The sequence below is a fragment of the Narcine bancroftii genome, chromosome 6 (assembly GCF_036971445.1).
Source record: "Narcine bancroftii isolate sNarBan1 chromosome 6, sNarBan1.hap1, whole genome shotgun sequence".
Classification (NCBI taxonomy): domain Eukaryota; kingdom Metazoa; phylum Chordata; class Chondrichthyes; order Torpediniformes; family Narcinidae; genus Narcine; species Narcine bancroftii.
In genome coordinates, this window is record NC_091474.1 from 53,003,531 (window position 1) to 53,016,447 (window position 12,917).

The 12,917-nt window shown below is 47.6% G+C and overlaps 1 protein-coding gene across 9 annotated transcripts in view; it reads left to right on the forward strand.

The window, feature by feature from the left end:
- zzef1 (zinc finger, ZZ-type with EF hand domain 1) overlaps positions 1-12,917 on the forward strand; it is a 315,777-nt gene that overhangs the window by 184,129 nt on the left and 118,731 nt on the right. For all 9 annotated transcript variants that reach the window (XR_011340087.1, XM_069884994.1, XM_069884997.1 and 6 more), the window contains exon 32: positions 11,351-11,512. Coding sequence is in view for 8 of the 9 variants with exons in the window: in XM_069884994.1 (XP_069741095.1) it covers positions 11,351-11,512 (162 nt within the window). In the remaining variant the exon portion in view is untranslated. The remainder of the gene's footprint in view (positions 1-11,350; positions 11,513-12,917) is intronic.

Genomic DNA, 12,917 nt, shown 5'->3' on the forward strand with positions numbered 1-12,917 from the left:
TGAGCAGTTCTCTGTATCATCATCATCCACTATTTCTTCTTGTTTATTTGAACCTAATATTAAGGAACACAAGTAGATCATTTGGCCTCTGTCATTGAAATAAGAGCTTATCACTGCACTTTCTTCTACTGCAGCCTCTGAATTCCCTTAATGTCCAAAATTCTTGTTCTCTGTCCTGAATATGCTCAGCAATTAAGCCTTGATCACCTTCCTGACTGGAGAATCCCACACATTTACTACTGTGTGAAGAAATTTCTTCTCAGGTGGATGAGACCATGATATCCCTGGTTATAGATAACCCACCCAGAGGAAACACTCATCCCAATCTTTCCCAATCAAATCTTGGAGGGATTTTCTGTGTTTCAATATCATCTCTTTTTCTTCACAGTTTATGAGTTTGTCCAATCTGATAACCTCTACTCTGATTACAAACCTCTCCCTTTTTCCCCTCTCTCCCCATCCCCCTCTCTCCCCTTTCCCCGTCTCCTCTCTCTCCCTCCCTACCCCTTCTCTTTCTCTCCAGGTTCCTCCGTCGTTTCCCAGTCTCCTCTCTCTCCCTCATTCTCCCCCTTCACTTCCTCTCCCCTTCCCCCCCTTGCTCCCCTTCTCCTGCCCCCCTCTCTCTCCCCACCCCCTTCAGCCCCTCTCCCCACATTGATAAAATCTATGGAAAGCTCCCTCCACAACCCAGGTACTAATCTAATGAATCTTTGTAGCAACCTCGGTATCAGAAGTACATCTTTAGGTTGTGAGACCAGACATTCTCAGCATTCCACACTTTGTGCTCTGAGCAAGAACACTTTATACTTAAACCATCGTGCAATGATTATCAACTTTCTGTTAGACTGAGACACATGGGTTGTAGATGCTGGAATCTGATGCTAAAACACAGTCTGCTGTAGGAACACAGCAGGTCAAGTTGTTACAGTGGGAGAAAAAGAATGGTGGATGTTTTGGGACTAACCCCTTTAATGAGACTGGGGATATAGTGAAGTTTCTGGCCAGAGGACAGAGTGGAACAGGGGCCTTTTGTAATTGGTAAACCAGGGAGAGGTGAAATATGGTGGACAGCAGCGGAGGATGAGCAAATGCAATGGGGCAATGAGCCATTATCCAGGGGGAGTTGAAAATCTGGCTGAATGGTACATAACAGCAACCTCCCAATGTCACCAAAACCAAGGAGCTGATTGCAGACTTCAGGAGAGAAAAAACCAGAGGTGTCCGATCTGGTGATCACTGGGGATCAGAAGTGAAGAGAGTGAGCACATTTAAATTCCTGGGAATCACTATCTCCTTTCACTATGTCCTTTCCTGGAGCTAACACATTCAATTTTACATTTTTATAAATGCAGCACGGTAACAGGAACTTGAGGCCCACAAGCCTGTGCCACCCAAAAACATACCAGAGGTTGGTAAACTCCAACCTCTGGTTTTTTTTTTAAGTCCAGAGCACTTGAAGGATATCCATGTAAACACAAGGAGAACATACAAAATCCTTAGCACTGGATTCGAACCTTGGTTGCTCTCGCTGTAACTGCATTGCACTAACTGTGTCACCCCAGTTGAATGTAATCGTGAAGAAAGCCTGTCAGTGCCTCTACTTCCTCATGAGTTTGTGGAGATTCAGTATGACATTGAAAACCCTGGCAAATATCTGTAGATGTGTGATGGAATGTGTGGTGACAGGCTGCACCACGGCCTGATATGGGGACACTAATACCCCTGAGTGTAAAGCCCTGCAAAAGCTAGTTGACATAGCCCAGGACATCACAGGCAAAACCCTCCCCATCATCAAGAACATAGAACAGTACTCCACAGTACTGGCCCTTCGGCCTTCGATATTGTGCTGACCCATATACTCCTTAAAAAAATGTACTAAACCCTCCCTACCCTATAACCCTCTATTTTTCTTTCATCCATGTATCTAAGAGTCTCTTAAGTGCCCAGGATGTTTCAGCTTCCTCCACTATCCCCTAAACTTCAATTTGTGTTTGCTGATCCTGCTCTGGAAAACAGGTGCTAGCTCTCATTATCTTGTATACCTCTATCAAGACACTTCTCATCCTTTGCTCCAAAGAGAAAAGTCCCAGGTCTGCTAACCTTGCCTCATAAGACTTGTTTCCCAATCCTGGTAAATCTCTGCACCCTCTCTACATCCGTCCTATAACGAGGTGACCAGAACTGAACACAATATTTTAAATGTGGTCTCATCAGAATGACCTCTGTACTCCTGAATTCAATCCTTCTATTAATGAAGCCTAGAATCCCAAAGGTCTTCTTAACTATCCTATCAACCTGTGTGGCGACCTTGAGGATTTGAACCCCAAGGTCCCTCTGTTCATACACTCTTAAGTAACTGACCATTAACCCTGTACTGGGACCATGGCTTATATTACCCAAAAGTTGTTTACTTCAAATCTTATCTCTTTGAACAAATGATTTAATTATCTTCAAGATCTCCTGACAAGTCTGCGACCAACAAAAGACAACTGTATCTCTGGGCCTCATGGTGGAAGTTGGATAATGTCTACTGATTCATATGCATCCCTGGGCCCCATAGTGTAAATTTAGATAATGTCTTCTGATTCAACTGCATCCTGGGCCCCATGGTGTAAATTAGCTTATGTCTGCTGATTCTAAAAAACAAGCAGGTTCTCAGTCTTGCAGAAGCAAAGGCTGCAAAAGTAAAAACACAGTTTAAATCTTCCATTACATTCCACCCCTTGGTCACAGGCTGTCAGACACAAGACAACAACCATAAGAGTACAGAAGGAGCGAAAAAAAGAATCTAAAACTATAATAAACACAAAAATAAGCAATAATACGAGCAACCAACAAAGAATAGTGTGGCCCAATCCCCCAAATGTACCATTTAACCATGAAAAAGGATTCCAATCAAGGCTCAAACTATCCTTGTGGGGCACAATACCCAGACACTGAAGCTAATGAACAGATTTTGAAACATGCTTAACAATATTTTAGTGGATACATCGGGCCGTGTCCCCCACGGGAAACTCCCTCAGAATGTCCTCGACATTACAAATCCAATTGCTGGCATCAAAGCAGCGGTTAAGCCAGATCAGCAGGAGTGCAAGACGGAGGACCTGGAACAGAGAAGCCTGACATATATCACTTACGATGCCTTAAGCATTCAGTATTTAAACAAACTATATCATCCTGTCCCTCAATAGTTACCCACCGAGTGTTACCCTGGGTAGGTGTCACTATTTCCCCTTTTACAGGAGGGCCACTACCTGATGCTGCCACCCATACCTTTTGTCCGGCATTCTCTGGCTCGGGAATGGGGGGCAATTTTTCCTCTGGAATAGGCTGTAGTTCAGAAGCGTGAAGAAGTCGGTGGAAAGGTGTGCCTCCCTTCAAAGGGCGATGATTCAAATTGTCGACTGCCTGCTGCAGCACATGGCACCACCCCTTCAGGGTCCCCAGTGGTGTTAAACGAATTTGTCCTTCAGTAAGCCGTTCATTCGTTCAACTAACCCGGCAGCCTGCGGGTAATAAGGAATATGGTGGAACCATAACATACTGTTGTCAGTTGCCCAAGCACAGATTGCCTTCCTGGAGAAGTGCGAGCCATTATCAGACTGAATTTCCTCTGGCACATCATAACGAGAAATTAAATGGTTTAGTCCTTGGATAGTGCTAACTTGGTCAGCCGTCTTGGTGGGAAAAGCAAAAACCAGGCCCGAAAAGGTGTCAACCATTACTAGGACGTAACGTTTACCCATACAGTCTGGCATAGGGCCTATGTAATCAACTTGCCAGACCGCAGCTGAGCGAGCTCCCTGTTTTATCCGGCCATGCGGACCAGGAGGAATGGTGCAGGACTTCACAAGCCGGCATGCTGGGCATGTACGCACGACATGCGGACATCGTCCTGATGGACGGGTAAGGCATAGCTGATCCCTTCTCCCTCAAATGGCCACTCTGTTTGTGTGCCCATCGAGCCAGGGGGACAGTATTGGCGCAGCTGATAGTGGCAAGCTGATCTGCTACTGCATTATGTTGTGCCATGTTCGTCGTCGCATTGGTATGGGCGTCAACGTGATATACGGTTATCTCACGATGATGGGAAGCATCCCACAACAGCTGCCACAACTATTTGCCCCATACTGGGCAGTCATGTACCAGCCAGTCATTCTTTTGCCAATCAGGCATCCATACCACTAGTCCATTAACCACAGCCCAGGAATCAGTAAACAAGCAAAGAGGGTGGGTGATCATGGGGGTCTAGTGGTAAAGTGACCGCCTTCAACTCAGCATACTGACTGGAGCCACCATCCCCCTCCTCCAATAAGTGAATTCCTGACCTGGGATGGTAAGCCACCGCCTTCCACTTCTGCTTTCCTTGCACCCACCGGCTGCTACCATCAGTAAACCAGGCGTCCTCTTGTTCTGCTTTCTGTACCATCTCTTCCATAGCCCCTTGGATCATCACATCATCAATATAATGGTGAATTGAGAGGGAAGGCGATACTGGGACTGTCTCCAAATCTTGGGCTATTAGGCTGTGGCAAATAGTGGGAGAGTGTACATAGCCCTGAGGGAGGCAGGGCTGACGCCCCTTCCAGGTAAAGGCGAACTGATCCTGTGAGACTTCAGCTATAAGAATACTGAAGAAGGCGTTAGCGAGATCAATGACAGCATACCATGTTCCTGAGTTCCCAGTAGCAATGTTTCCAATAAGGGTGACAATGTCCGGATCTGCCGAAGCAAGTGGTGGGGCATGTTCAAGAAACAATAATCAACTGTCATTCTCCAGGAGCCATCCGGCTTCTGGACTGGCCAAATAGGGCTATTAAAGGGCGATGTTGCAGGCCTCACTACCCCTTCTTCTTGCAAAGCATCGATGGTGGCAGTAATCTCTTCCTGCCCCCCAGAGAGGCTATACTGTGGAATGCATACTGGTTTTGCGGGGGGAAGCACCATCACAGGATCCGACTTAGCCCGACCTACCACTAATCTTTCAGTAATAGTCCGAAATCCAAATGCAAATCCCCCTTGGCTAGTATTAAGGGCTGTACCGGCCAACATATTAATACCCAGGATACACTCGTCAGTGGCAGCCACCAGGGCATGTAACCATATAGGGGAAGGGCCATCACCCACCATTGCACGGACTTTTATTTCCTTCGCCAGGGTGATTGCTCCTCCCATCCCCTCTATTCGAAATATCGGTCCAGTCCAGAGGTCAGGGTTACCCAGAATCACCGAGTGCTCCACACCGGTATCGACCAAGGCCAAATATTGGCGGTCATTACCCCCAACCCAATGGACTGTTAACGGTATGTAGGGCCATGTGGGTCCCCATGTATCCGCTGAATCTCAATGAAGTAATCACCCTGCCCACACCTTCATGCTTTATTAGGGTTCGGGGGCTTCCAGGCCCACATGCCACTATTATCCATAAGAGCCTTTTTAACCATTTGTTGTATCTCATCACGGATAACTGGTGCAAGAGAAGCTGGCTCGATAGGAGCAGCAGTGGGAGCAGAAGTCACAGTTGGGCCAGGAAGATTCAACAGCTGGGGATGATGTCCCCCTGCCTTTCTCTTATAAAGGGCATAAAGGACCGCAGTAAGTTTTCCCATCAATATCACTTTTAGGTACGCCTAACTTTAACAAGATTAGAAAAAGGTACTTTCTTGTCGGTCCGTTATTAACAGCAGCCCCTCTCTTTTCATCCTGCTTGTCTGATTTAACCTGGGTTGTGCGTGAGTGGATTTTACTTCCCAACTCTAATTCTCTAAGCCCATATAAGGCATGCACCGCCTCAGACACAGGGTGCCCAATTAGCGGACTCGTTACGGACATTGGGTTGGGCGGAACGAACCAATCGGGTATGCTTTCCGGCTGTGAATATCTCTTCATCAGGGCTCCCCCCATGTACCCACAGCCTCAAACGCCCTGCAAACAAAGCAGAGGCCAGGGCCTGCTGACGAATTACTGCTATACCCTCCTCTGGGGTGCCCCAATTGTTCTGCAAATGTAAATCCCAATCTACTGGTGATGGATATACTCGTAGCAGGGCATCCCCTAGAGTGGCAAGTAAGTAATCCATCTCTCTTCCTCTACCCCGCAGCTCAGCCGTGACCTGGATATCAATGTTCCTAATCCCAACAATTCCTCAGGGGTTAAATATACATTACCCCCTCCTTGCTCCCAAACACGCAGGAACCAGGCTGCCAGAGTTTCTCCCGCCTTTTGCCTAAATTGGCAGCCAGCTCTTTTATAGAGAAGTCACGTATCATTGTCTGCTCTTGACCTCTGCTCCCACTTTGGCCCACAGGGTCCTTTGCCCAGTGGACAGGATGAAGCCTAGGCCTTCCCGTAGAGGGGGTGGGCCATTGAGCATAAGCAGGGGTTCGGGTACCTTCCCCTGGGTCCTCTAGTGAGATCAGGGGATCATCTACCTCTTCAATCTCGTCAGTTACATTCCACCCCTCTCCCAGTTCGTCTGTTTGGAAAATCTGCTGCCTTACAGGGCGGGCGTGAACAGCAGGTGGAGAGGGTAGTATGTTAAGCACATGTTGAGGAGTATCAGCATTATTACCATGGTCATCTTTCCAGATATTCCCGCCCCAATCATCAATTACATCAGGATCGTCGCCATTCCTTATCATGGCATGAATACGATGTGAATCGGGTTCTACTCCATGCCTTTCTTTATCTGCACAGAGCTGCTGCCGGAGTTTAATATTACGGCAGATCGTTTGGACATGCTTATCCTCCCATTCTTTGGCTCGGTCCTGATTGGTGCGAACAATCTCGCTCATCATGGAACAGCGTTGTCGCAGGGCTTCTAGCTCCTCCTCTAGTTGCTCTCTCTTATGCTGAGGTTCTACCTCGCTGAACTGATTCTGCTTCACGCTGAACAGAGTGGCATAAGGCTGTGGCCAGCAGCCAAAAACCGTCCATCAGCGTCCCCTTTTTAACAGGAAATTTACTTTCTCGAACAAGGGTGGCAACCTGCTCTCCCAGAGGTGCACTTGATGGATCTAACTTCTCATCCCAACTGAGGGGTGGTCCCAACAAAGACAGGGTATTGGCTAACATGCCAAACCCATCGTCTTTGGAAGTCCATCCCAGAATCAAGATCTGCTCAGGGCTCACCTCTTTCTTTCGGCGAAACTTCTTGAGACCACCTGTCTTGGGTAAACTTGTACCTCTCACTTTGTTCGTTTTAGATTGGTCACAGTGTTCGAGCTACCGAAAGAAAATAGATACACACACACCGAGAGCAGTTCAGTTTATACAAGTCTTTATTACTAAATCTAAAGCTGAATTCACACTACAATATGCAAGCCCTTCCCAATTATACTTATCAATGCCTGGACTGGTCCCAACTGCCGAAGCGAGGCAACGACTGCACACTTGTAGTAGGTTGTTGGGGCGCTGGTAGCAGCTTCTCCAACTCTCTTGACCAGGACCGAGACGTTAGCTGGACTCTTGAAGTTCTTCTTCTTGCTGAGGGATGTTGCCACCTCTTGGAGAGTCTCAAACTTCAGCAGTGGGACCAATTACTTCAGATCTTATCTCTTTGAACAAATGATTTAATTATCTTCAAGGTCTCCTGACAGTCTGCGACCAACAAAAGACAACTGCATCTTTGGGCCTCATGGTGGAAGTTGGATAATTCTACTGATTCATATGCATCCTGGGCCCCATGGTGGAATTTAGGTGTGTCTACTAATTCATATGCATCCTGGGCCCCATGGTGTAAAATTAGATTATGCTGAGTCAAAACAAGCAGGTTCTCAGCCTTGCAGAATCAAAGGCTGCAAAAGTAAAAAAAGTTTAAATCTTCCATTACACCTCATAAGACTTGTTTCCCAATCCTGGTAAATCTCATCTGCACCCTCTCTACATCCTTCCTATAATGAGGTGACCAAAACTGAACACAATATTCTAAATGTGGTCTCATCAGAGATTTGTAGAGTTGCAATATGACCTATCAACCTGTGTGGCGACCTTGAGGATTTGAACCCCAAGGTCCCTCTGTTCATACATACTCTTAAGTAACCGACCATTAACCCTGTACTCAGCCTTCTGGTTTGTTCTTCCAAAGTGCATCACCTCACACTTGCTGCTTTACGCCCAGCTCTGGATCTTGTCTATATCTTCTTCTAACCTTCGACACCTTCAGCTCCATTCACAACTCCTCCAACCTTCGTGTTATCCACAAACTTACTGACCCATCCTTCCGTCTCTTCATCTAGGTCATATATAAAAATCACAAAGAGCAGGGGTCCCAGAACAGATCCCTGCGGCACTCAACTAGTCACTGACCTTCAGGCAGAATACTTTCCTTCCATGACTACTCTCTGCTTTCTTCCTACAAGCCAATTTTTTTATCCACACAGCCTATGACTCATGACTTTCTGGATGAGTCTCTCATGGGGGACTTTGTCAAATGCCATGAGACCACATCTACCACCCGACCCTCATCAATTTCTTTTGTAACCTCCTCAAAAAATTCATTTAGAATAATGAGGCATGACCTTCCCTTCACAAAGCCGTGCTGACTATCCTTGAGTAGACTGTACTTCTCCAAATGCTCATAGATCCTATCCTTAAGAATCCTCTCCATTAGTTCACCCACCATTGACGTAAGACTCACCGGTCTATTATTCCCAGGATCCTCCCTATTACCTTTTTTAAACAAGGGAACTACACTTCCCATTCTCCAATCCTATGGCACCTCCCCTGCGGCCAAAGAGGATTCCAAGATCCTAACTATTGCCCTAGCTATCTCTTCTCTAACTTCCAATAGCATCCTGAGGTATATCGCATCCAGCCCCGGGGACTTATCAATCTTGATGTTTTTTAAAAATCCCACACTTCCACTTCCTTAATCTCCACATTGCCCAGCATGTAGGCCAGTTCAATTTCAACCTCACCATGATGAATGTCCTTTTCTCTTGTGAATACTAATGCAATGTATTCACTTAGAACCTCTCCACCTCCTCTGCCTCCAGGCACGTGTTGCCTCTTTTATCCTTGAGCGGGCCCACCTTCATTCTCGTCATCCTTCTTTTCTTCACACTCACATTGAATGCATTGGGGTTCTCCTTAATTCTACATGCCAAGGACTTCTCATACCCCCTTCAAACTCTCCTCAGTCCATTCTTAAGCTCCTCCCTGGCTACTATATACTTCTCATGAACCCTTTCTGTTTCCTGCTTCCTATATCTAATGTATACTTCCTTCTTCCTCTTGACTAGTTGCTTGACCTGTTTCGTCACCCACAGTTCCCTTTTCCTACCATCTTTTCCTTATCCCAGTGGGACAAGCCTATCCTGAACCCAACATATGGTCTCTGAACATCCTCCATGTTACTTCTGTGCTCTCACCCTGCTTCCAATTTACACTCGCTAGTTCCTGCCTCATCCCTTCATAATTAGCCCTTCCTCAGATGTACACTTTCCCAGTTTAACTGTTTCTATCTATTTCCATGGCTATGTTGAAGCTAAGGGAGTTGTGGTCACTCTTACCAAAATGTTCCCCCACCGAGAGGTCCGCCCCCTGACCATGTTCATTCCCCAGAACCAGATCCAGTCCGGCCTCTCCTCTCATTGGCCGGTCCACAGACTGTCAGGAATCCTTCTTGTATACACCTGACAAATTCAGCCCTATCTAACCCTCTTGCAGTCATTAGGTACTACTCAATATTAGAGAAGTTGAAATCACCCATAACTACGACCCTGCATTTCCCGCACCATTCCAAAATCTGCCTGCTTAATTGCTTCTCATGTCTCGAGGGCTATTTGTGGGCCTGTAGACAACTCCCAGTACGTTGACAGCTCCCATTCCTATTTCTGACTTCCACTCATGCTGACTCAGTGGACACTCCCTCCACAGAGTCCTGCCTTCCTAAAGCTGTGATACTATCCCTGACCAGTAATGCTACTTGTCAGAAATAAAACTTCTCACACATGAGTCTCTTTAAAACTGATGACACGACAAGCTTTATTTACAAGTCTGCAGAGTTGGACTCAACTGGCTTCTCACCAGTTAAGCCCCGATACATACAGTGCATTGATTTTTATACCCTTATTGTTTGCCCTTCCCCTTCTTATTAATACTGTTTTAATTGGTTAGTATTGCAAAAGCATTCTAAGTATAACTGCATTTTTAATTATCACGTTCGTTACGTACGCTGCGAACTCTACATACACTAAATTCTGTTTCTCACCCTTCTTATCAATCTTTTGTCTCCTGCATGTCTCTCACTATGACCATGAAAAGATAGGTTTAAAAAAACATATCCAGCTGAACCTTTTGCCTTGGCTGCTAGTAAGCTCCCTGTCCGTTCTGGCTTCCCTTTTTATGATTAATCATCACATTTTAACTTAAGTCATTTTAACCTAAATTCTCTATATAACACTACTCTCCCTCCCCTGCGTTCCCCCCCCCCCCCCCAACTTTTCTGCCTCCTATCCTTTCAACATTTAAACCCCGGTACCTGCATCAGCCAAGTTTCAGTAATGGCCACAACTTCGTAATTCCATGTACTGATCCATGCTCTAAGTTCATCCCTTTTATTCCTAATCCTCTTAGTTATGAAATAGACACATTTCCAACACTCTAACTGGCTTCCTTTATGTTTTGTCCCCTGCCTGTCCTTCCTCACCATCTCAGAACACATAGGATCATTCTTTTGTCCTTCTACCCTAATCTCTGCACTCAGTCTGATCCCCAACCCCCTGCCAAACTATCAAGGACATCTACAGGGAACGCTGCCGTCAGAGAGCAGCAGAAATCATCAGGGATCCACACCACCCAGCACACAGTCTGTTCTCGCTGTTGCTATCAGGAAAGAGGTCTAGGTGCCACAAGACTCACACCACCAGGTTCAGGAACAGCTGCTCCCCCTCCACCATCAGACTTCTCAAAAACAAACTCAATCAGGGAGTCATTTAAGGACTCTGACTCTGCACAGTGGTTGGGTGGAGGAAGATGAACCAGGCGGGATTTAGTAATTGGAGATAAAGGCTGCTAGTGCTGGAATCTGATAAGACTGGTGGTATAGAGAGAGAGAATTCACTAGGTTGCAGAGTGCCCTGGTGGAATGTGGTGTGTTCTTCTAGAATACATGGGGCCTCACTCTGGCAGTGGAGACCCAGGCCCATGTCCTTCTGATGTAGCTACTTCTGCATTAGTGAGATTGTACTCAGCTTATTGGACCATTTCACAGAGGACCAAAGTTGTGTCCGCAACGGGCATCCTGAGCTCCCAGTTGCTGCCATTTTAATTCCTCTTTCCATTCCCACACTGACCTGTCGATCCTGGGCCTTCTCTACTGACAACTGGTACTTTTCCTCCACTTCAGGTCTCTGCTCCCATCACTGTCTTGTGTTCAGACCTGCCTGCTGCATTTATTGGACTCAAGTTGGGAGCCATTGGACATGGAGTTTTTTAATGACATCAAGCTTCCTGATCTGTTGCTGTCAATGTCACAGGAAAATATCAGCATTCACGATAGTGCTATACAGTGAGTCTAACACAATGTTGCCATGCCTTAGAAGTGAATGGGGTTTGATTTCAGGGTGGAGGGAGAGAGGAGTGGGGATTGATTTCAGGGTGGAGGGAGAGGGGAGTGGGGATTGGTTTCAGGGTGGAGGGAGAGGGGAGTGGGGATTGGTTTCAGGGTGGAGGGAGAGGGGAGTGGGGATTGGTTTCAAGGTGGAGGGAGGGGGGAGTGGGGATTGGTTTCAGGGTGGAGGGAGAGGGGAGTGGGGATTGGTTTCAGTATGGACGGGGAGGGGAGTGGTGATTGGCTTCAGGACGGAGGGAGAGGGGAGTGGTTTTTGGTTTCAGGGCGGAGGGAGTGGGGATTGGTTTCAAGGTGGAGGGAGGGGGGAGTGGGGATTGGTTTCAGGGTGGAGGGAGAGGGGAGTGGGGATTGGTTTCAGTATGGACGGGGAGGGGAGTGGTGATTGGTTTCAGGACGGAGGGAGAGGGGAGTGGTTTATGGTTTCAGGGCGGAGGGAGTGGGGATTGGTTTCAAGGCGGAGGGAGAGGGGAGTGGGGTTTAGTTTCAGGGTGGAGTGAGTGGGGTTTGGTTTCAGGGCGGAGGGAGAGGGGAGCAGGGATTGGTTCAGGGTGGAGGGAGAGGAGTGGGGTTTAGTTTCATGGCAGAGGGAGAGGGGAGTGGGTTTTAGTTCAGAATTGGGAGGGGGAGTGGGGTTTGGTTTCAGAGTGGAGAGAGAGGGGAGTGGGGTTTGGTTCAGAATTGAGAGGTGGGAGTGGGGTTTGGTTTCAGGGTGGAGGGAGAGGGGAGTGGGGTTTGGTTCAGAATTGAGAGGTGGGAGTGGGGTTTGGTTCAGAATTCAGAAGGGGTAGTGGGGATTGGATTCAGGACAGAGGGAGATGGGTGGGGATTGGTTTCAGACCAGAGGGATAGGGGAGTGGGGATTGGTTTCAGAGCAGAGGGTGACGGGAGTGGGGTTTTGTTTCAGGGCGGAGGGAGAGGGGTGTGAGGATTGGTTTCAGAGCGAAGGGAGAGGGGAATGGGGATTGATTTCAGGACGGAGGGAGAGGGGAGTGGGGTTTGGTTTCAGAGGGGAGTGCGTTTGGTTTTAGGGCGGAGGGAGAGAGGAGTGGGGATTGGTTTCAGGCCGGAGGGAGAAGGGAGTGGGAATTGGTTTCAGGGTGGAGGGAGAGGGGAGTGGGGATTGGTTTCTGGGTGGAGGGAGTGGTGAGTGGGGTTTGGTTTCAGGGTGGAGGGAGTGGTGAGTGGGGATTGGTTTCAGGGTGGGGGGAGATGGGAGTGGGGATTGGTTTCATGGCGAAGGGAGAGGGGAGTGGGTTTGGTTTTAGGGCGGAGGAAGATGGGAGTGGGAATTGGTTTGAGGACGGAGGGATGGGGAGTGGATTTGGTTTCAGGGTGGAGAGAG